General features: G+C 43.9%; 1 protein-coding gene across 1 annotated transcript in view; it reads left to right on the forward strand.

The window, feature by feature from the left end:
- The window catches only part of PTGFRN (prostaglandin F2 receptor inhibitor), an 80,018-nt gene extending 56,866 nt beyond the window's left edge, over nt 1-23,152 (forward strand). The window contains exons 6-9 of the mRNA XM_010367900.2: nt 5,485-5,904; nt 12,804-12,911; nt 17,433-17,738; nt 19,567-23,152. Of these exons, the coding sequence (XP_010366202.1) occupies nt 5,485-5,904; nt 12,804-12,911; nt 17,433-17,738; nt 19,567-19,733 (1,001 nt within the window). The 3' untranslated portion in view covers nt 19,734-23,152. The remainder of the gene's footprint in view (nt 1-5,484; nt 5,905-12,803; nt 12,912-17,432; nt 17,739-19,566) is intronic.
- Nucleotides 23,153-24,992: the final 1,840 nt, after the last annotated feature.

Raw genomic sequence — 24,992 nt, forward strand, 5'->3', positions numbered from 1 at the left:
TGTGTTTTCAGATGCAGTCACCTTCTGCAGGTTATCACTTACACTTGGAATGTATGTCCTGGACATTGATCGCCATGCGACCTGCTACACCTCTTTGGACTCACTATCACCCCTCCTCTATCCCTAAGCCCCAGAGAGGTCCCTCTCCAACTCACTGTCATCAGCCAAGTCTCTTGTTTCCTGAACTTTACCTCTGAATGCTCCTTTTCTCTTTCTTGTGTTAAACCTGATGACTCTGAGGACACTCTTTCCCCTGGAGAAACAGTTACCTCTCTGAGGACAGTTTCCCCCAGAGCCCACCTAAGTGGTGCCCATTTTCTTCTCACACTTCTCATAACTGGGCCTAGAGGTTGAGCAGGTGCCCTCCTTGATCCTCCCTGCAGCTTCCAGGCTGTTTTTGCCCACTCCTAAAAATATCTAGCTTCGAATCTCATGTCATCATCACAGCATACCACCTCTTCTCGTTACTATTGCCTGTTGCCTCCTAGATCCTTCATTCGTTCTTTGAGGATGTTAGTGTTTGTTTCATGGCCACTCTGACACTGCTCCCATCTTGGTAACTTCAGTATCTGTGTAGAGCACTGGGTCACAGTTGGAAGCACCCTAGGAACTTAAAAAAAAAAATGCTGGTGCTTTGTCCCACCAGAAATTCTCCCATCCAAATACTAACCACGCCCGACCCTGCTTAGCTTCCAAGATCAGACGAGATCGGGCGGGTCCCACCAGAAATTCTATTTTAGTTGGTCTGAAGTATACGCATTCTGGGCACTGGAATTTTTAAATGCTCCCATAGTGATTTTCATGTGCAGCCAAGGTGGCGAACTGTAATAGTTAATCCTGTCATTCTCAGTTGCTTGTCCTCCTCTCTCTAGTCATCATGTCCTCTATCCTATTTTGGTCCTACACTCCCGTGCTTATATGCTACATTAGACCGTCTCCCTTCTGATAACTGAAACTCCTCCACAGTCTCAATTTCAAGCATCCTTTTCTCTAAACATATCTCCTGTCTTTCTACACCGCTCCCTCTAGTACTCCAGCAACAATCCCCGAATCCTACTGGGGCCAATAATCTGTTAATCCTACCACCTGACATCGTCCTTCACTCCCATTGTGTCTTCACGTCTCTCTCACTAGGGTGCCCGTTTGTAGTCCAGCATACACCTGGACTGGTGTACATTATGATAGCACCTTCTTTCATTCTCAGAGCTAAGGCTGGGAGGTAGGGGTAAGTTATGTGGTCACCTACTGTTACCTAGCCTAAATTCCCAGTCAGTCTTAATCATTCCCTTGCATACACCCCTAGCTCCCTTCCTTTCTCAGTTTGCATTAGACTCTGGCCAAACCACAACCCAGTTCAAAGGCAGCTTTCTGCAGCCTCCCTACCCGTGCCCACAGAGCTAATGTGGTTGGAGAGGAACATTCAAACATGTTGACTGGTCTCCCTTTAAAGTAGTGGTCACTTGTGACAAGTGGGCTCTCAGCACTGCCTGAGAATTATTCTGCATTTCCTTAGTCTGTTTCTCTCTCCACTCTCCTAAGTGATTACTGCATACAACTTTCTGTCTCTGCAAACCTCTTCCCACAGCTTCTTTCTCAGCTGTTGGCCCTGCTTCCTGTTCTCCTAAAAGTAGAAATAATCAGGAGAATACTCATTCACGCTGCCCCAGGGCTGAGACCAGGTCACCCGGCATACGACCTGGCAGAGGCCAGCCGCTCTCACTACTTAGACCATGGCTGCTCTGTCTTACGTCTTCAGTAATTCTCTCCCTTCTGGACCTTTCCCATCGGTCCGTCAATGTGCTGTTAGATCCAGGTTTCCTTGGTTTTTTTTTTTTTTTTTTTTTTTTTTTTTGAGGTGGAGTCTCGCTCTGTCACCCAGGCTGGAGTGCAGTGGCCAGATCTCAGCTCCCTGCAAGCTCCGCCTCCCGGGTTCCCGCCATTCTCCTGCCTCAGCCTCCCGAGTAGCTGGGACTACAGGCGCCCGCCACCTCGCCCGGCTAGTTTTTTGTATTTTTAGTAGAGACGGGGTTTCACTGTGTTCGCCAGGATGGTCTCGATCTCCTGACCTTGTGATCCGCCCGTCTCGGCCTCCCAAAGTGCTGGGATTACAGGCTTGAGCCACCGCGCCCGGCCTCCTTGGGTTTTTAAGAGGGAGTGGGGAGTGAGGGTTGTGGTATTTTTTGTTGTTTTAGTTTTGTTTTGTTTTTAGGGACAGGGTCTCACTCTGTTGCCCAGGCTGGAGTGCAGTGGTGTGATTGTAGCTCACTGCAGCCTCGACCTCCTGGGCTCCAGTGATCCTCCCACCTTAGCCTCCTGAGCAGTTGGGACTACAGGTGCTCACCACCACATACAGCTTATTATTATTATTATTATTTTTGAGACAGGGTCTTGCTCTGTTACCCAGGCTGACTTGCAGTGTCATGATCATGGCTTACTGTAGCTTCAGCCTCCTAGGTAGGTTAAAGTTATCCTCCCACCTCAGCCTCCCGAGTAGTTGGAACTAGAGGCACTACAGGCCTTTACCATCATGCCTGGCTATTTTTTTGGGGGGTGGGGGTAGAGACAGGATCTCAGTGTGTTGTTCAGGCTGGTCTTGAACTCCTAGCCTCAAATGATCCTCCTGCCTTGGCTTCCCAAAGTGCTAGGATTACAGGCATGACCCACTGTGCCAGGCCCCCACCTTTTCTATGCTAATCTTGATCTTGCTTCTTCATCCATCTGTCTGTTGCCGGCACCCATTTGTCTACTTATTACTTTTTCCTTTTATAACAGTAGTATTTGATGTATACATACTCAGTGTGTCTGGTTTTTCTCCTTCCATTCTCTCTGGTACCTACTCGAATCAGGCTTTCCCCTCAGCTGCTTGTGGTAAGGTGGCCAGTAATCATCATATTGGAAAATCCTATTGTCAGTTATTTTATTTGACTTAGCAGAATTTGACACAAGTGATTCCCTCCTCTTGGGAGTCCTTTGGTTTTTCCCTTGGCTTGTGGGACACTGCCTTCTCAGGGCGTTTTTCCAACTTTATTAGCTATTTCTCAGCCTCCTTTGCTGGCTTCTATTCATTTTTTGAACCCTGGAACATTAGACTACCTCAGGACATAGTCTTTGGACATAGTCCTTGGACTTGGACTTCTTTTCTATTTAACCTCACCTTCTTGGTGATGTCTCTAATCTCATGAATTTAAATACCACCTAGACACCAGTGACTGCAGATTTACATGTCTACCCCGGACCTCTTTCCAGAACTCCAGACTCAATATTACATTGCGTTCTTGACACTATTTGACTAATGGGCATCTCAAATTTCTGTTCAAAAGGACGCTTCCCATCGCATCTGCCAGCTCTCTTCTCCCAGCCTTCTCCAGCACCATTGTTCTAGTGGCTCAGCCCAAAACCTTCATCCTGGACTCCTCGTTCTTAAAATTGACTTAGAATCTGGTTACTTTTCACACTCTGCCATTTACGGCACCACGCTTGCCTGGATTACATCCCTGGCCTCCCAGCTTGTCTCCTTGCTCTGCCCTAGCACACGGCAGCTGGAACAATCCTGTTAAATATAAGTCAGGTCCTGAAACTCCTCCGGTCTGAATCTTCAAAGCCTCTCCATCTCAGAGCAAAACCCAGAATCCTCTAAGTGGTCTTAGGTGTTCTGTACCAACTGGTCCCATTACCTTCTGGCCTCACCTAGCACCCTCCCCAGCATCCACTCCATCCAGCCACTCTGCCCTTCCAGGCTCCTCAAATATACCAGGTGTGCTCCTGGCTTGTAGCTTTCTGCCTCCTGTTCCATCAGCCTAGAATGCTCTTCCCAAGATAGATAGGACTTGCTCCCTCACTTCCTTCAGGTCCTTTTTATTTATTTTATTTTATTTTTAATTTTAATTTTTTTTTTTTAGAATCATGGGCCTGCTCTCTCACCCAGGCTGGAGTACAGTGGCACCATCATAACTCATTGTTGCCTCAAACTCCTGGGCTCAAGCCTCCCAAGTAGCTGGGACTATAGGCACATGCTCTGTGCCTGGCTAATTATTTAATTTTATTTTTCGAGACACAGGGTCTTGCTATGTTGTCCAGGTTGATCTCAAACTCCTGACCTCACGCAGTCCTCTTGCCTCAGCCTCTCTAATCACTGAGGTTATAGGTGTGAGCCACTACACCCAGCTCAGGTTCTTTTTAAAATGTTGCCTCCTCGGTGAGGATGTCCCTGATCTCTCTATTTACAGTTGCAGCACACACACTTTCCTTCCATATACAAATCCACGCTTTTTCTCTTCCTTGGTTGCTTATTATCTCTTAAACATTTATCGCCATCTAACCATACCATATATTTTGTGTATTTCATTTGTCTTCCTTCACTAGCATATAAAGGGAGGGATTTTTGTATTTATTTATTCACCATTATGTTTCCAGTACCTGCAGTATGGAAGGCTCTCAATAAATACATGTTTAAATTGGTGAATGAATGACCAAACTCACAGGAAAATCAAGAAAGAATGTGGTGGCTCAATGGAAGCTCAGCAGTCAGTGGTTCTGGAGAGAGTTCATAATATATATGTTCTGCTAATCGGTTTGGTAGAACAAGTGTTCCAAAAAATCTAACGTAAAAATCTCATCTTGTAACTGGACGGATTATAGGATTCATCATCTTATTAAAGGATAAAAAGAATGTGTCTAATTCATTTATTCATCCACTCAACAAATATTTAAGTACCTTCCAAGTGCCTGACATTGTGCTACTATAATAGATGAATTCTAATGTGTACCTGTGTAGGCATTGTTGTTTTGACAGAGACACAAGGAGTAATCCGCTTAAACCTAAAGTTAGCGTAGCCATAGACACCTCTCAAAATGTTTAAATAGCATTTCTGAAATTAAAGTGTAAACCAAGTGGAAATTATTAGATCTGCAAATATATACGCTACAGTCATTTTAGCAATAAATCTGTAATGTCACTATCATATGATTAAACAGAGAGAACTCATTTCTCCCTTGCTATATTCCTCCCTGCAGGCTGGCTTAGCTACGGGCACTTTCCCTGCGTTTAGCAGACCCCTGGGGAGGAGAGGCAAATTGTATGGCCAGGAGCCTGGCTTGGAGGTCATGGTGTTGTGTTCAACCATGTCTTTCCCACCTTGCTAGAAGTGCCCTCTGCCTTGCATCTTTTGGAGCACCAATAGTGGGTTACCAAACTCTTCCTGGTGAAACTTCTTAAGGACTTAAAAATCCTTAAAACTGGTTCTCACCATAATTTCCTCTCTCCTGACACCCACTGATTAATTTCAGACTGTTAACTTCCAATGGGGTGGTTTTAGCCTGCTTATAGATACACATGATTTTCTTTCTGAGTTTCCCGATTTTCATAGGTGCTTTTGTGTGGAAATTTGCAAATAAATTTCTATTTCTTGGTTATTTTGCTTTTAGTTGCATTTTTATTTTAACTGATCTTGTTGGAAATCATATCCTTCTGGTCCTTCATTCCAGATTCTGTGCTTGTGGTGAAGGCGAGGCAGCCAAAGCCTTTCTTTGCTGCAGGAAATACATTTGAGATGACTTGCAAAGTATCTTCCAAGAATATTAAGTCGCCACGCTACTCTGTTCTCATCACGGCTGAGAAGCCTGTCGGCGACCTCTCCAGTCCCAATGAAACGAAGTACATCATCTCTCTGGACCAGGATTCTGTGGTGAAGCTGGAGAATTGGACAGACGCATCACGGGTGGATGGCGTTGTTTTAGAAAAAGTGCGGGAGGATGAGTTCCGCTATCGAATGTACCAGACTCAGGTCTCAGATGCAGGGTTGTACCGCTGCATGGTGACAGCCTGGTCTCCTGTCAGAGGCAGCCTTTGGCGAGAAGCAGCAACCAGTCTCTCCAATCCTATTGAGATAGACTTCCAAACCTCAGGTGAGCAGGGAGTCCTTTTGAATCCTAGATGGAACTAGAAGAGACTCTAGGGTTTTGATCAGATGCCCTCATTTTTAAAAACAGCTTTGTTAAGATGCAATTCATATGCCATACAATTACCTGTTTAAAGTGCATAAGTCAGTGACTTTTCACATATTCACAAAGTTGTGTGATCATCACCACAACCAGTTTTAGAACATTTTCATGACACCAAAAGAAACCTGGACCCCTCAGCCAATATCCTCCATTCACACTCCATTCCCCACCTCCCATTCTGCAACAACCATGATCTACTTTCTGTCTCTAGACATTTTGCCTATTAAGGACATTTCACATAAATGGAATATAATATGTGGCCTTTGTATCTGGCTTCTTTTTTGGAGCAAAATGTTTTCAAGGGTCATCCATATTGTAGCATGTATCGGTGCTTTGTTCATTTTTATGACTGAATAAGATTCCATTGTATGCATGTTCCACATTTTGTTTATCCATTCATCAGTTGATGGACATTTGGGTGTTTCCAGTTCTTGGCTATTATAAATAATGCTGCTGTGGACATTCATGTACAAGTTTTTGGATGAGTGTATGTTTTCATTTCTGCTTTCATTTTAAGAAAAGGAACTGAAGCTCAGCTACTTCAGATACTTTAGGGAACATGGTGGTGTATAAAGAAAGGAGGGAATCGAGCCTCCCAAGGTGTTAAATGACTTGCCAAAAGTGGAAGATTTTTAACAGCCTTTGTCTGTGTATGTGTGTGTTTCAGTAGGAAGATGATTTGAAAGTATTTCAACCCCAATCTTATTTAGAATATCAATGCAAAGGATTATCATTTGTGAGTTTAAGACTAAATGTTTTCACTAACTCTGCCCTGGGTTCCTGGGTTTTAGTTAGAAATTTGTGAATGTATATATTGATACTCCTCTGTAAAAATTCAGGTATCAATTGAATCAGTATAATGAATGCAAGATATTTATTGAACTAAATAATTAGTATTTATATTAAAGATAAGCTAGACTCTAATAAAGTTTGTTTTCTATTAATATTATTTTGTATTATTATAACCTTTTATGGCATATAGTGAAATAATCTTCTAACATCTCTTGACCTTTAAATTAAAGGGTAAATATTGATTTAAGCCCTTAGATTTGGAAAGAGCAGAGAAAGCATAGGCTTCCTTTATTGTGTATCTGTTTGTTTTTAATAGCAGCTTTATTGAGATAGAACTCACATACCGTAAAATTCACTATATAAGTGTACAATTTAGTGGTTTCTAGTATAGTCACAGAGTTGTACAACCATCACCACTATCTAATTCCAGAACATTTTAATCACCTCAAAAAGAAACTCCGCCCTCGTTAGTAATCATTCCCATGCCCCCATGTCCCTGCCCCTGGCAACCACTAATTTACTTTCTGTCTCTATAGATTTGCCTCTTCTGGGTATTTCATATGAATTGAATCATATTATATGTGGACTTTCGTGACTTGCTTTTTTTCACTTAGCATAATGTTTTCAAGGTCCATTCATGTTGTAGCAGGTATCAGTACTTCATTCCTTTCTATGGCTGAATAATATTTCATTGTATGGGTATGCCACATTTGTTTATCCATTCATCTGTTGATGGACGTTTAGACTATTTCTACTTTTTGGTTATTATGAATAGTACTGCCATAAACATTATTATTTGAAAATATCTTCTCCCATTCTGTGTGTTGTCTTTCACTTTCTTAATGATGTCTCTTGAAACACCAAATTTTTAAATTTTGATGAAGTTCATCTGCTTTTTTTTTTTCTCCTTTTGCTGCTTGTGTTTTTGCTATGTCTAAGAAATCACTGCCTAATCTAAGGCTGTGAGGATTAACACCTATGTTTTCTTCCAAGAGTTTATAGTTTTAGCTCTTACATTTTAGGCTATGATTCATGTTAATTTTTGTATGTAGTTAAGAGGAAGGGATCCAACTTTTATTATTTTGCAAGGAGATAGCCAGTTGTCCTGGCACCATTTATTGAAAAGTGTATTTCTCCCATTGATTTGTTTATGTACCCTTGTCAAAAATCATTTAATCATAAATGTAAGGTTTATTTCTAGACTGTCAATTCTATTTCAGTGATCTAGATTTCTCTTCCTATACCAGTATCACATTGTTTGATTACTGTAGCTTTGTAGTTAGTTTTGAAATCAAGAAGTTGGAGACTTCCAATTTTGTTCTTTTTCAAGATTGTTTTGGCTGTTTTGGATACCTTGCACTTGCATGTGACTTTTAGGATCAGCCCGTTAATTTCCACAGTCCAGGCATCTGGGACTTTGATGAGGATTGTGTTAAATCTGTAGATCAATTTGGAAAGCATTGCCATTTAACAATATTGTTTTTCATTTGATAAACATGGGATATCTTTCCATTTATTTAGGTATTAAATTTTTTCCATGGTGTTTTGTAGTTTTCAGTGTACAAATCATGTTTCTTTTGTTAAATTTATCCTAAGTATTTTATTCTTTTTGATGCTATTGTAAATACAATTGCTTTCTTAATTTACTTTTCTGCTTGTTTATTCATTGCAGTTTTATAGAAGTACAACTGGCTTTTGTATATTGATCTTGAATCCTGTGACTTTGCTGAACTTGTTTATTAATTCTAATTATTTCTAAAGTTTGGGGACTCGTTACAATTTTAAAAATCCAAGATTATGTCATCTGTGAATAGAACTAGTTTTAGTTCTCCCTTCCAAACTGAATATCTTCTATTTCTTTTTCTTGAGTAATTGCTCAGCCAGAACCTCCAATACAGTGTTGAATAGAAGTAGCACAAGTGGACATTCTTGTCTTGTTTCTGATCGTAGGGGGAAAGTGTTCAGTCTCATTCACCTTTAAGTATCGTGTTCACTGTGGGATTTTCATAGATGCCCTTTATCAGAATGAGGAAGTTTCCTTCTACTCCTAGTGTGTTTCCTTCCATTCTTAGTTTTTTTTTCATTCCTAGTTTGTTGAGTATTTTTGTCATGGAAAGGTGTTGAATGTGGTCAGATGCTTTTTCTGTGTTATTGAGATGAGATGATTATGTGGTTTTTGTCCTTTATTTGTGTATTTGTTTTGCTGTCTGTAGGAATCTGTTCCATCTTGTTTTACATTTGTTATTTGATCTTTCTTTTAAACTCTCATGTGGTAAAGGGGAGACACAGAGTCTTTTGTATCTATTTCTGGGTGAGGAATGGATGTTGAATCTATTCCTCAATTCTTTAAATCTCAGCATAACAGATAAAACCACTGTAGCTTCCAGGTTGAATAGATTGCCTAAGGTTTTTATTTTATTTAATCCACAGAGTTGTCATGGCCAGTTCACATTTTAATTAGAAGAAGCTGCCATCAAATTCAGCACCCAGCATAATACTGTAGCCCTGAATAGCCACCAGCAAACATTGATTTGAAACTGAACAGCCTTTGCTTCCTAAAAATCAGTGACATACCTTAAGACACGCAACGAAGGGGTTCTTCAATGTTCACCTCCCTGTCCCCTGATTTCAGGGCATCTGCTTTTTGGTGCTGAAAACCAAGGAGCCCTACTGAGTGCTAGCTTTTACTGATTCAAAGTGTCAAGAGGAAAATGGTATTTAAATATGATAGTGTAGGCTTTGGCCTTTTAAAAGAAGAATAATAAATTTTTTTCTTCGTAATATATATAGAAAATTTGAAAATAGAGTAATGTAGAAAGAAGGAAAAGAGACTCTTCCATCCTCCTACCAGAGACTGTTAATTTGTGTTGTTCATCTTCCTAGAATGTTTTTCTTGTATGTTTTCTTCATGACTTTGAGATCAAGCTGTACATACAATTTTAGGACCTGCTTTTCTCCCTTTAGTGTTATAAGATCAGCACTTTCCATATTGTAACCAGTTCTAGGTAAATATTAGTACCACCTTTAATAACTTTACATACTTGAATTTGCTTAGCCATTACCCTATGGATGGACATGCAGATGGTCTGTAACTTTTGCTTTCATTAAAAAAAGGACCAGTAACAGCTTTTTTTAGAAGCCAAGGTTGGAACATGGTTTATGTCAATGTTTGTATTTAAAAGTTAAGTAGTTCCTATACTCTCTGCAGACTAGGAATTGGGGGACCCCTAGTGACTCTGGTTGTTCATTTAAACTCTCTGTACCATACCCTGTCATCTGTGAAGTAAACCAGACAAATCCCCTCACAAAAACAGCATTACCACAGAAATTGACCATAATGAAAATATTTCTAAGCCTGGGATAATGACCCATATTAACAGTGAGCTGCTGATTTCATTAGGAGGAAATCCACTCCTGTGAATAGCTCACCACAATGCAGGCCTTTTCCACCAGTCCTTGTCTGCCTTGTGAGCCACAGCACAAATGCTCCGTTGATTCCCACGTCCAGTAGGGGAAGTGAGAACTGTCATGTGACCTAGGAGGTATTTGGGTTTTCTTTGGAAACATAAAGAAAAAGTGAAATTTATTCGAATTAAGTAAGTCTTCTTTGCTGCTTCAAATTAAATAGATAAATCCATGAGAATTTCTTAATGTTTTGTCGTTTTATGTTCTCTTAGGAGGGGCCTGAACACTAGAAAAGCCCCTCAGTGTAGTTCTGTGTATTACCATGACATTTCTAATCTGAGAAAAATATGACACACACCCCCCCTTGCTCACCATGGTTGCTGCTAACCTGTACTCACTGACAGATGGCCGCCTATGGCATAAGTGTCCCCAGTCACCACACAGAGCCAACTCTGGGCAGTTTGGCTTAATCCTGCCCCACCTTACCACTCCAGGCAGAGCAAGTCCAGGGTATAAGGCCTGAGGGAGCCAGGGCTTAGAGCTGAGTTAATTGAAGGGGATGATGTCCAGAAATAGGTCAGGCTTCCTTGTCTTTGCTTTCATCCCTTTCCCCCTTTCCTGGAACAGCCATTCTGTCAGTTCTTTATCCCCTTAGAGTTACATACGCCCCTGCTATTCCCTGAATAATCAGAACTCTCAGCAGTTCCCCATCCAGAGCTGCCTAACCCCCCTAGGGTTCAATATTCTATAACCATCCTTCACCTTTCTCCCAGGAAAGCACAAAGTATTTATATACTTGGTTAGGAAAGCAATCTGATGAATTCATCTTATTAGTCATCATGTCAAAATGAAAATATAGCCCTTTCATCATGTTACTCCCTCTGTCATGGCCATTTCTTCTGCACATTTAGAAAAGGTACTTTAGGATACTTGTTTCTTTCTGGCAATCTGAACAAGTAGTAGTATTACCTATATTCTTAACTTCTAAATAGTTTTACAGTCAGCACCTAGGGCCTTCAATCATTGCTTCCGAGGAGATCCAAGGGGAGTCCCATAGCATTGATGTTCTGTGAATTTCTTTTAGGTTTGCCTGTTCCTAGATTTTCGGAGTTGGGATAATGTAAACATTGAACCCTTAGGATTAGCTAAGCTGAAAGCTATGGAATGTTCTCACCTAAGAGGAATTCATAAGTGAGTTAAAAATAATAATTCTGCCTACAGCATTCTCAGGGAGGCATGTAAGACAAATCCAGTTCGGGTAGGGTTTTTTAAATTTATTTTTGTTTACCAGACTTTATTTTAATTTTATTTATTTATTTATTTGAGACAGGATTTTGCTTTGTCACCCAGGCTGAAGTGCAGTGGCACGGTCTTGACTCACTGTAGCCCCAACTTCCCAGGCTCAAGCAATCCTCTTCCTACCTCAGTCACCTGAGTAGCTGGGACTACAGGTGTGCACCACCGTGCTCAGCTAATTTTTGTATTTTTTGTAGAGATGGGATTTTGCCATGTTCCCCAAGCTAGTCTTGACCACCTGGGCTCAAGCGACCTACCTGCGTCGGCCTCCCAAAGAGCTGGGATTACAGGCATGAGTTACTGCATCTGGCCCAGACTATTTTTTAGAGCAGTTTTAGGTTCCCAGCTTTTGAGCAAAAAATACTGAAAGTTTCCATATACTTCCAGCTTTCCTACAACACACAGCCTCCCCAACCTGAGTAGTCTTTTAAAGGCATATCCACCTGTAATCTCAGCACTTTGGGAGATGGGCAGATCACTTGAGGTCAGGGGTTCGAGACTAGGCTGGCCAACATGGTGAAACCCTGTGTCTACTAAAAATACAAAAATCCACAGGGCGTAGTGGCATATGCCTGTAATCCCAGCTACCCAGGAGGCTAAAGCAGGAGAATCACTTGAACCCAGGAAGTGGAGGTTGCAGTGAGCTAAGATCACACTACTGCACTCCAGCCTGGGTGACAGAGCAAGACTCTATCTCAAAAAAAAAAAAAAAAAAAAAGGAAAAAGGCATATCCAGGCTGCCTCCATTTTCCCTGGCAGGCTGGAGCTGTGCCTTGAGTTCTCCCACCATACCTCATAGAAACATCATTGTTGGCATGTCTGTCTCCTTACCAGATTTCAGACTCTTGGTAACAAGGCCCCTTTCCCCAGCACCTAGCACAGTGCAGTGAGGCCACTTACTCCACTGGGACCAAAAGCATTCTTGCTTCAGTCCCTGTTCCTCTGATCCCTAAGCCACCCTGGCCTAGAAGTGAACTATGTTGAACTAGAACCAGCCCAGGCTGTTCCAGGGTGGAGGGTAGCTTTCGAATGAGGTCACTGTGGCCATCAGAAAGAAAAGCCAGAGCAAAAGTAATTCTTTCAGAAGAGTTCTATTTTGGTTGTAATCTTAAGATGAAGCTCACTTGGATGTGCCTAATGCCCATGTCTCTCTGAATAGAAGAGAGGCAACCTTGGAACACCTATTCTGTGAGTTTCTAGACCAGTTCCCAGGGAAGAGAACCACGTTTTGATGCCCCTTAGAGTGCAAAGAATGGAATTTGACAAAAGCATGAAAGAGAATAATGAGGCTGGCATTACTTTTTTTCCAGGTCCTATATTTAATGCTTCTGTGCATTCGGACACACCATCAGTCATCCGGGGAGATCTGATCAAATTGTTCTGTATCATCACTGTCGAGGGAGCAGCACTGGATCCAGGTACCTCACTCATCCTCACCCCTTCACCATGTTGCTTTCTGTAAATGTTTCTCATATCATCCGCACTGTGTTACACAGATGTAGGTTAGGGGTAGGATTATCTATTTATCCCCTAACTGCCTGGCTCAGTACTTTGTACTCATTAAGTGTTTAATAAATACTTGTTGAGTGGATGCATCTATCTGCTAGATGGTGTGGGAATGCATCCAGACATTTGACTCTGAGCTGTCAAGACAGTTAGTGGGTCACTTCCAGGCCTGTTTCGAGCTGATTTGAAACCCATTGGCAGAGTCTGGCTCCTCCTCTTGTATCTTTCATTCATTTATTCATTCAGATATGTATTGAGTTCCTTTGGTATACAGGTGCTGCTCTAGATACTGGGAATAGAGGAGTGAACAAAATGCCCAAAGTCTGTCCTCATGGAGCATGGCAACCTAGATGAGGACATGGGCAAGAAATAAAGTGCTCTATAATATCACAGCAATTAATGCTATGAAGACATACAGAGCAAAGGAGTAACCGGTGACCAGAGGGTGCTATTATAGTTAGAATTCTTAGGAAATCATTATACATCTTTTCTTTGCAGAAAATATTAGCATTGCTGACAGGATGCCTAAGAGTTGTGGGATGCATCAGTCTTACTCCTTTTCTGTTTAGCCCCATTCAGTGACCAGTTGATGTCCCTCTCTCACTCTTCCACCCATAAGGCTTGAAAGAACATTAAATGCACTCAGGGATCTCTGTTACTGAGCTGGACTGTACCCACCTCTGCCTTTTCCTAAAGAACTCATGAAAAACCTAATTCCCTATGGGCTTCCCTTTTCTCCTGCATGTTTTGACCCTCAACACTCTGTATTGACCCACCCCATCACAAGTAGAGCCATGGCTGCTGGCTAAATCTGCACCTTGAAAAGGCCAAACTCTACAAAGGTCACAAGTTTCTGTGTGGAGACTGCTGGAAGTGTGGCCCTGGGGAGAAACTAAAATTAGCTTTCCATTCTGTATGAAGGGGCAAGCTTTAAGCAAAGGGTGGTAGCCTGCAGTGAATCCAGTGAGTCCTGAGCAGGGGACTGGGTAACACTAGCATCTGGAAGCAGAGACCTGGATGCCGCCACCATCCAGGTGGACATCTGGCTTCTGCAGGACTCCCAGTTGAATGTTCAGGTCAGCACATATTTTCTGTAAAGGACCTGGGTAGGAAATATTTTGGCCCTGTGGGCCAGATGGCCTCTGTGGCAACTATTCAACACTGTCATTGTAGTGTGAAAGAAGCCATAGATAATAGTGTAAGCAAATGGACATAGCCGTGTTCAGTGAAACTTTTTTTTTTTTTTTTTTTTTGAGACAGAGTCTCGCTCTGTCGCCCAGGCTGGAGTCCAGTGGCGCAGTCTCGGCTCACTGCAAGCTCTGCCTCCCGGGTTCACGCCATTCTCCTGCCTCAGCCTCCCGAGTAGCTGGGACTACAGGCGCCCGCCACCACACCCGGCTAATTTTTTGTATTTTTAGTAGAGACAGGGTTTCGCTGTGTTAGCCAGGATGGTCTCCATCTCCTGACCTCATGATCCGCCCACCTCGGCCTCCCAAAGTGCTGGGATTACAGGCGTGAGCCACCATGCCCGGCCTCAGTGAAACTTTATTTACAAAAACAGGTGGTGGGCTGGACTTGGCCTGCAGGCTGCAGTTTACTGACCCCTGGACTAGTTGATTGATACCAAAATTGGCTCTAGTAGGGAAGCTGAACATGGTTGATCTTTAGAGGTAGGAAACAGAAGGAGAGTTTGTGGGAGATGTTAGAAAAGGAAAAGAAACAATCCCATCTACATCCATGGAGTTGGTCAGCTCCATTCACAGGGGAAGAGGAATGAGAAGCCACTCCTGTACCTGAGATGGGGAAGATTGAGGACAGAAAGCAGGATTCAGAAGAGAAAATGAAGCTAAAAGTAGAAGAGACTACCAGGGAAAAGGGAGGAAAATCCTTTTCAAAAGTTGGAAAAATGTAATACCATGTTTGCCCTTAAAGCTCATTTATGATACATACAAAAATAAATCCTTTAAATGTTCTTTCTCAGTAAATTAATAGGTCACCAGTTGTGCCCTTAATGTAAAAGTCTTTTCCTCCAATGTAATTAATTGCAAAAGCTATAGGTAGCTGTTATCTTTCAGATCACAATTTTGCAGAACTTTGCACTCTTGGACTGTGTGGGTGGAAGATTCTGAATTATTAAACACAAGTTGTAATTTAGTTTTTCCTCACACATGCTGTGGGCTGTGAGGGAATGCTCTTTTGTGAAGGACATGTTGCATAAGTGATTTGTGGCCCAAGGTGCTCTGTGCCGAGCAGGGTTGGGGGACAGCGGACTGTGGCCCTTCTGAGGCAGTATCTTAGGTCAGGTTCTCCCCAAGCAAAGACAGACAAGACAAGCATGTGAGTGGTGGATTGAGGGAGTGCTCTCAGGAGAACACTGAGGGAGGCAGGGACTTGAGATAGAGCTGGAGAAGAAGGCCGAGGTCGAGGCATGAATTCGGAGCAAGTCCACCTCCCCACGGGGAGCTCTGGAGCATGAGTGTACCGCAGAGCAGGCCCACCGGAGGAAAGGGGACTGGGCTTTTCTGTCCCTTCACTAGTCAGTCATTGTCCACAGGCTGAGTGGCCAAGGAGTGAGAGTGTTTCAGAACCTCCAGGTGGTGGCTTGTGTCAGCCTAAGCCCGGGCCTCTGGAGAGGGGAAGGGTACAGGTGTGTGAGTTTTAACAGCCAGCGCCTGCAGCAGCCAGAGGCTCAGCCTGCCAGCTGGTGTGGACCGGCACCAACGGCATTTGCTGCAGCTGGTAATGCCCTTCCCCTTAGCAGGTCTGTGTGTAGGAGCATGTGTGTTGTACTGTGGAGATAATGTTCATGGTGACCAACTTTTATTGAGCACTTAGTGTGTTCCAGGTGCTGTTCTAAGCATTTTAATAAATGTAGTTAATTTAACCCTGGGTGCTGTCATTCTCATTTTGCAGCTGAGGAAACTAAGTCTCAGTGAACTTGGGGAACTCGCCCAGGTCACATGGTTCATTAGTGCTGGTGCTGGGATGCTAGCCCAGGCAGCCTGGCCCTGGAGCCTGGCTCCCATACCGTAAGGCACCGTGGGGATCAGGGCTTAGAGTCTGGGCACCTGGTTTGGCTTTTTGCCTTCAGCAACCACCCAGCACCTGCAGGTGACAGCAGCACTGAGTTAAGAGTTTTCATTGAAGACAAGAGAGTGATGCGGGTGTCCATTCTGCCCTTGGCACTGTGAGAGCCTGAGACTGTTTATGGCACGCCCTCTGCCCCCAGGGAGCTGGTTTCCTTGGAGAGATACTGGGAACAACAACAAAAAAAGTTATGCTCAAGTGCCACAGTGGGTCAGTGGGAGAAAAAGAGAAGATATTACATGTTTAGAGTGAGCTAAAAAGGAATTATCATTTGGATAATTTCATAGAAATTCTTGCTTTTAGTTCTGCTTACGTTTTTAATATGTAAGCATCTGAACATAATTTATTTGCCTTATAATGTGCTTTTTGAGGCTATCAGTGTGTTTTGACTAAATGAATAAATGTTATCTCTTGTTCAGCAAAAATTGTTATTTGACATTTATATAAAATCCTTTCTCAAGTGGATTTAAGAGAAAACAGTGTTGTGGCTGTTGTCTTTTGTTGCTGGATGAAGCTCAGAGCCGACACAGCTGATAATGGTTGGTACCAGTCAAGGGAAGAGGTCAAGGGCTTATGATGTGTGCTCTGTTTTCACATTCCATGAGAATTACCACTTGTGCCAAAGTCTTCTTTCTCTTATGCCCATATTAATTTATTTGAGGCTGTTAGAACCTTAATTTTGCAGAGTACTTTACGATTCAGCATTACTCTCTGGGACTGTTAAACTGTGTTCCATTTTCTCAGCTTGACATTTTTTTTCCTCGTTTTGAACTTAAGCACTTCTGCAAGGAAAGAAAAACCATAGTGTACAATAAAACCTAAACTGTTTACAGCTCTAAATTTGGTGCAATTCATTTTATGTACATTTTGTTCCATATGACTTTAGTGTCCTTCCAGTCTTGGGTTCTTCTGCCTGAAATGTCAAAGGAGCTGGCTTTCTTTGGGAGACAGAGCCTGCAGTGTCCCCGCATACCAGTTTTCGGATCAGTGTTCTCTGTGGGAGACAGTTTTTGACCTTGACTCTTCTTTCTGTGGCCCCTGAGTCTGGGTGGCAGCAGTGCAGTGGTTAAGAAGCTGGGCTCTGGAGCTGTACTCCCTGGGTTAAGCTGTATACTCTGCTACCTGCTGGCTACATGACCTTGAGCAGGTATATAGTCTGGCAATAATGACAGAATAAAAGTATGATAGTGCCTTCCTCATAGGGCTGCTGTGAGGATTCAGTGAGACCGAAGGCATGTAGTGCTGTGCTTGCCATACGTAGTAAGGGCCGCATACATGGATGGTGGCCATACATGTGACTTCTGCCCGTTGCACTGACCCCAGGGTTTTGGCTTGGTAATCCACAGATGACATGGCCTTTGATGTGTCCTGGTTTGCGGTGCACTCCTTTGGCCTGGACAAGGCTCCTGTGCTCCTGTCTTCCCTGGATCGGAAGGGTATCGTGACCACCTCCCGGAGGGACTGGAAGAGCGACCTCAGCCTGGAGCGCGTGAGTGTGCTGGAATTCTTGCTGCAAGTGCATGGCTCTGAGGACCAGGACTTTGGCAACTACTACTGTTCCGTGACTCCATGGGTGAAGTCACCAACAGGTTCCTGGCAGAAGGAGACAGAGATCCACTCCAAGCCCGTTTTTATAACTGTGAAAATGGATGGTAAGAATGTCACCCAAATTTCTCAGTGTTTGGGAATGTCTTCTTTCTGTGCCAGGCTGTAGCTGACAGAACCCAGGTGGCCACAGTTTGAGGAATGTGCTGTAGCATGTCCTGCTTTCTTTCTAGACCTGGCCTGAGTCTACACCCAGAAGGAGCCCCAGCAGCCCTTGCTGTTTCCCCAGCTGTGCTATTATGTGCTGGTGGCACCATTGATAAATGATTTTCAAGACTTACTAGAAAAATTTTCAAGGCGTTGCCTCTTCCATACATTTATAGAAACTCGCTTTATTGTGTCCGAGGGTTGGCACGGATTCTGCCAGGCGCAGACAGAGAGCAGCCTTGAGAGAGAGGGTTCAGGTCGATAGGGGAGCTGTAGCTTAGTGATCTGCTACTCTCACTACCACTGGTTTTGCTTCTTAAAGGAGAGAGACTCACGGCTGGGCGCAGTGGCTCATGCCTGTCACCCTAGTACTCTGGGAGGCTGAGGCGGGTGGATCATGAGGTCAGGAGTTTGAGACCAGCCTGGCCCACATAGTGAAACCCCGTCTCTACTAAAAATACAAAAAAAAAAAAAAAATTAGCCTTGGTGTGGTGGTGGGCGCCTGTAATCCCAGCTACTCAGGAGGCTGAAGCAGGAGAATTGCTTGAACCCAGGAGGCGGAAGTTGCAGTGAGCTGAGATCGCACCATTGCACTCCAGCCCAGGCGACAGTGCAATACTCCACGTCAAGAAAAAAAAAAAAAAAAAAAAAAGAGGGACTCCTCCCGGAGTCACTGGCACAGAGTGGGTACTTCACAGAGCCCCAAGATGGGAGGATGAGCTCCCAGCCTCACTGGACCATGACGAACACCAGGGTCGACCTAACTAGACAGTCAGAGCTTTGTTCCCTGAGCATCCCAGAATGGGGACAGTTGTTCCTTGGTTTACAACAAACATGTCTCCTTTGTGGAAAATTTCAGAAAGTACATGTTAGTTGAAATAACTCCATAAAGAGAATTAAAGTCCAGGGGCGTCCGAGGATGAGTAGAAAGCTTTTGAGTAGAAACCTAGTGATTGGTCAGATGGAAATTAGAGCTCTTGCTCTTCCACAGACTACTTAGCCTTTCTGATCCATTTTCTCCGTAAAATGAGCTAATAGTCTTACGGGGCTATTTTGAAAATTAAACCTTAGCAAACATAAGGCACCTAGTCCAGTGGCAGCGTCCACCCAAGGAGCATGGGTACTTATGGGAAGGGAAGGTGGGATTTCAAGTGTGGAATCTAAATGATGTTTGTGCATTTCTGACACTTAAGTCATCTGTACCATATTTTGTATCTTAGGAATTCCTTGCTTGAAGTAACTCCGTATAAAAACCCAGATTTAACAAACAAGGGAGTAATTATTCACTTTGCTAGATAATTTACTGTAGTGTTACTTAAAATAGCTCCCTTAGTACACTTCAGTTATTTGATGCATAGGATTGATTTATGCAGTTTTTTAAAGGATGCATCTGCTGCTGAATGTGCGATGCCCTTATACTGACTTTTAAAAATCAATCTTTTGCCAAAACCCTAAAAAGCAAGTTGACATTCAAAGGCATCGAGTGAAATCTTCTTTATGGTTTTTATTCTCCCCACAGAGCTGGGTGGGAAGACATTTGCTCATTTTTGTGACAGATAAGGCTGAGCTTCTCCTGTCTCCAGTCGTGTGCTAGGTGCTAGATGCAGGAGGAATGAGGCCTTATCTCTCGGGGAGATCCTGCTCCAGTGGGGAAGGGAGGTGAGGGTGCCCCCAAAGCAGCCTCCCTCGCAGCACTGACCAGCTTCCCCTTTGATCTCTCCCTCCCAGTGCTGAACGCCTTCAAGTATCCCTTGCTGATCGGCGTCGGTCTGTCCACGGTCATCGGACTCCTGTCCTGTCTCATCGGGTACTGCAGCTCCCACTGGTGTTGTAAGAAGGAGGTTCAGGAGACACGGCGCGAGCGCCGCAGGCTCATGTCGATGGAGATGGACTAGGCTGGCCTGGGAGGGGAGTGACAGAGGGACGTTCTAGGAGCAATTGAGGCAAGAAGAGGACAGTGATATTTTAAAACAAAGTGTGTGACACTAAAAACCAGTCCTCTCTAATCTCAGGTGGGACTTGGCGCTCTCTCTTTTCTGCATGTCAAGTTCTGAGCGCGGACATGTTTACCAGCACACGGCTCTTCTTCCCACGGCACTTTCTGATGTAACAATCGAGTGTGTTTTCCCAACTGCAGCTTTTTAATGGTTAACCTTCATCTAATTATTTTTCTCCCACTGGTTTATAGATCCTCTGACTTGTGTGTGTTTATAGCTTTTGTTTCACGGGGTTGTGGTGAGGAAGGGGTGATGGCATGCAGAGTTCTTTATCTTCAGTGAGAATGTGCCTGCCCGCCTGAGAGCCAGCTTCCGCGTTGGAGGCGTGTGCTCAGAGAGCTGCTGAGCGCCACCCTCTACCGGGCTGACAGACAACACAGACCTGTGCTGAAGGCTAATTTGTGGCTTTTACGACCCTACCCCACCCCCTATTTTCAGGGGTTTAGACTACATTTGAAATCCAAACTTGGAGTATATAACTTCTTATCGAGCCCAAATGCTTTTGTTTTTTTTTTTTTTTTTTTTTTTTTTTTTTTTTTTTTTTTTGCTTCTCTGTCCCTTTTCCATTTATTTTGTATTTGTTTTCTGTGAGAGCGCTGAAATGGCGGCCCTGGAATCTAGAATTTGGCTCTCCACTGAGCACCTTATCTTGCCACCTTAGCCTTAAGAATGAATATGAAGAAAAATACACAGCCACCTCTGTCCAGGGCAGCAAGAAGGGCTGCAAGGAAGGAGAGGTTGGGGATAAGGAAAGGAACAGACACCTGCTCCAGTAGTTGTGAGGCCACTGTGCCTCAGGGGACCCCAGGAAGAGCAGAAGAGGGATCCTGCGAAGTTATTTTTTATGCAGCTGGAGCCAGGAGGGTCAGAGTGGTGCCAGGTGCAAATTAGACTAAAGAAGCCACCACTATTCCTCTGCCTTGCCCATTGTGGGAGGCAAAGGCATTGGTCACCAAGAGACTTGCAGGGGGACCCACAGATACGCCATGCCCTTCACACGCTGCTTGGGCTCCTTAACCTGAAGGCACATTGCTAATTGTGAGACTGACTGACTTCAAGGAATCAGAAATTACCTAGAAGCACCATGTAATTTCTATGACCTTTTCAGTCCTTCAGGTCTTTTGAAGGTCCACTGCAGGGGGTTAGTGAGAAAGGGTATACTTTGTGGTATGTTTGCTTTCCTAATAGGGACATGAAGGAAACCTAGCAATTTGCTGTCATGTGAATGGCCTGTAGAGCAGAGTCGAGAGCGGTCTGCTTTGCCCGACTGCTCCCATCAGGAATAGGAGAGTAGACAGAAAGAGATCTTCTACATCCCGGGCTTCTGCTGCTGCTTTAAAAGCTCTCCCCTCGGAGCCTCCTGCTCCCTGAAGCGTCTCGCCCCCTGTACAGCACTGGCCTTTCGGAAGCATCCCAGTGGAGTTTTCTGAGGCTTGCTGGTGACTCATGCCCTAATTGCAATCCTCTGCTTTTATCCTGGCTCTGAAGGATCTAACACTGCTCTCTCTTCCAAAGGGGAAAAAAAGATTCATTTGTTTTGAGCAATAAACTAATACAAAATGATAGCCATTCATGTGCAGCTCTTTGTCACCATGGGCCGGGAGTTGTGCTCCTCCTGGCTCACCTTTGCCCCCTGCTCCCCAACAGCCGGTTCTGCACTTATCACCGAGTCGCCCCAGAGGCAGATTCCCATTGAGTTTTCCCCCCCAAGGGGACCGTGCACGGGATAGAAACATTAGATTCTGCATTGACAGTAGCCTTTCCTTGGCCCGAGCTTGTGGTGGGAAGACGTGCAACAGGTATACCCCACCAGGGCCTGAGTGACTAGAGGAAGAGGACGAGGCCTTGTTGGCACTAGATTTGGGTATTTTCTGCATGTTATATCCTAACTGCTATTTCAGAAGAGGCAGCTTGTAGGTGATTGTACAGGTGAGAATTAAAGAGAGAACAAATATATAAACAGGTGCTGTATTAGTTACAGCTAGTGCCCTTTCAGCCCTTGCATCTATTAAAAGGAGATTCAGGATTTTATTGGCACAGGCCCTTCTTAGTAGGAAGAAAGGGTGCTTAGCTTTGGACATGACCGGGTGTGTGTAAAACCATGGACTGAGTCACAGCAGACACTCGATGGTGGTAAATGTGACAGGTGCTTACACACTGTACCTTTTCCTTTCATACTGATGCTGCAGTTCAGGGCTGGAGTTGTTAAGGCATTGACCTCCACCCACCTGCCCCATGTCCATTGGGCTACCCAAGCTGCATGTCCCCTGGGGGCTGGGAGGAAGGGGCAAGAAATCCCAGGGCATTGTATCAAGGACCTAGTTCCTTCTAGGGATATACATTTGCCAGGAATGTGTATTTTTAATGTGGTGAGATGCACTCTTTTGTTGTACCAAATAGGGCTCCCCCCCAACCCCTGTGACAAGTGCTCTTCTAGAAGAGGTTCCTACCAGCAGCACTGGTGTAAATGAAAGAGGGACCCAGCCACGTCTCACGGGTGGAATTGCACTTCTTAACAAAAAGGAACTTTATAAAAGTTTGGGTTTTTTTTTTTCCTAATCATAAAAATAGCCCCAGAAAGAGCCTAAGCTATATTCAGATAGAAGCCTCGAAATTCCTGTACATTGTTTACTTTATGATGTTTACATACACCTTTCACTTTGAAAAAAAAGAAAAATGCAAATCAACTTTTTAACAACTTTTCAGATTTTTCATGGGACAGTAGAACTCTGACTCACCAACTGGGCTAAATTTTAATTTAAAAATGTATGTATTTGAGTGTCTTTCCCCACCTCACCCCCACCATCTGAGGGGCTCCCTGAGATCTTGGTAGAGGAGGCCCCTCCTGCCCAGACCTTCGTCTGTTTCCCCGGTGGCCCTTGCTTCTTGCTTTGCAGACTGCCTGCAGCCATGATTTTGTCACTGACATCTGTGAGCCAAAGACTGAGCCTTTTTGGCAGGAATAATAAGCAATACTACACAACTTGCTACTTTCAGAAAACTTTTTTTTAGCTTCACCGATGACAACAGAGGAAGAAGGGAACTGGGATTTGGGTAAGTTCTCCTCCACTGTTTGACCAAATTCTCAGTGATAAATACGTGTGCAGATCCCTAGAAGAAAAAACGTTGACTTTCTTTTTAAGTGTGGCACATAAGGATCTGCAGAATTTTCCGTAGACAAAGAAAGGATCTTGTGTATTTTTGTCCATATCCAATGTTATATGAACTAATTGTATTGTTTTATACTGTGACCACAAATATTATGCAATGCACCATTTGTTTTTTATTTCATTAAAGGAAGTTTAATTTAAATTGAAGTTGTGTGAGGAGCTTGATGTTGGCCTCTGTTATCCTTTCATATCTTCAGCATGAGGGATTGTGACTGGATTCCAGCAGGAACTTTAGCACCTTCTGATCTCTTTGAATCCTGTAAAAGCACTGCAGATTTTCACTGATGATAAGAGAAGAAACGGATTTGATGGGATCAGTGTTGAAGTTCCCACCAGGTGGAAAGGTGAGGGCTAGGATCCTGTTGTTTACGGAAGGCCTTCTGCTCTTTCAGGGAATTCCCATGACCTTACAGGAGTCCTCTCAGGAAAGAGAGAAGTTAGATATTGTTCCTCTTTGCAGTTGAGGAAACACCAAAGTTCTGTGACCATGTCATGACTGGAACAGAGTGGTTTTTCTGACTCATGATGCAGTCTGGGGCCAAATCAGTCCAGAAGGTAGCAAGCCCTGTAATAGAAAAACAATCCTCTTCCCTAGGCCGCTGGCGGCAGCAGGCCTGGGCAGGAGTGAATACCGAGAACCCAACTCCCTGCGGGCCCGTGGAACAGCTGCGTGCCCTTGGCTGGCCTCCGCCATTCACTCTCCTGTTGGCCTCATTTGTGTTCTCTCTGTCTTTTGTGTCCTGTTCAGGGACCAACTTCATGTTGTGGAGTTACTCAAGGACTGGGTTCGTGTCCCAGTCACTAACATTACCCAATGACTGGCACTCTTCCAGGCCTGTAGAAGGTACTTGCACTTTGTAAATGCACAGTTAATGCTCTGCTCTAGGAAATGAGCCATCATTGCATGCTTCTTAGCGAACTGGGAGGGTTCCACTCATGTCACAATGGTGACACAGTCAGAGCTGGTCGTTAGCAATCCTCTACCTATTTCTGAACCCATTCCTGCCTAAAATTTAATTTAAATTTCAAATTTAAATTAATAACATTAAACTAAATTAAAAACAAAACAGAAACTTACTTACATACTTATCATGTGCCCAGGCATTGTGCTAAGCACAGCTGCTGCTGACTTGTCTGTAGGCCTTGGCACATAGTGTCTGCTTGCCTAGAAACTTCTTTCTGTCCAGCCTTCTTTCCTCCTAACTTGGACTTCTCTTTCAGGACCCAGGGGTCATCTTCTCCCTCTCTAGGCAAAATGAAGGTCCCTTGACAGATGGTCTGATAGTCTGAAAATGGTGGGAGGATAGGAACCATTCACTGCTGTGACTTCAGTACCAAATTGTGAATTGGACTCTTACAATGTGCCATGCACTAACACAAGTACCTCGTAGATGTGATTGCAATCTTAAGTGACCCAAAGGGGTTTACAGCAGAAGCACTCTGGCCTGTTCTTCACAAAACTAGATCATTCAAATAATACCACTCATTTCCTCTAACCCATAGACCAGTGTGCATGACACACTTTTAAAATAAAAGTTTTAGTATTATTTAGGTATGGCAGGGCCAACAGATCAGGAGACAATTACCATGGAAAAGAGAGTTTGTTATATTCATAGAGCCCAAGAGGAGGGACGTACCACACCATGGGAGGCCACACAGGGAAGCACCAGGGTCAAGGCACAGGGGAAACATGGACATGGAGCTTTATTGTGGGTTTTTGCAGGAAGGAATAGGTGAGGCAGAGTAGGCAGGCTTAGGATCGGCTAGGTTGAATAATTCCAGCAAGCTCTAGGACACAGGGGTTGTCGCTAGTTGTCTGGTACCCAGTCCTGGGTGATTAGGGAAAGGGAGTAGTGGTCCTTAGTGCAAAAACTCAGTGGAGGAGGTTGTGGAGTGTAGGCTCTGGATTGGTTGGTTTGCATATGAAAGGCTTCTCTCAGGAGAGTCCTTAACTAGCTCTAAGAATTGGCTAGCCCTGGAAGGGGCA

Source organism: Rhinopithecus roxellana, chromosome 8, assembly GCF_007565055.1.
Source record: "Rhinopithecus roxellana isolate Shanxi Qingling chromosome 8, ASM756505v1, whole genome shotgun sequence".
Taxonomy (NCBI): Eukaryota; Metazoa; Chordata; class Mammalia; order Primates; family Cercopithecidae; genus Rhinopithecus; species Rhinopithecus roxellana.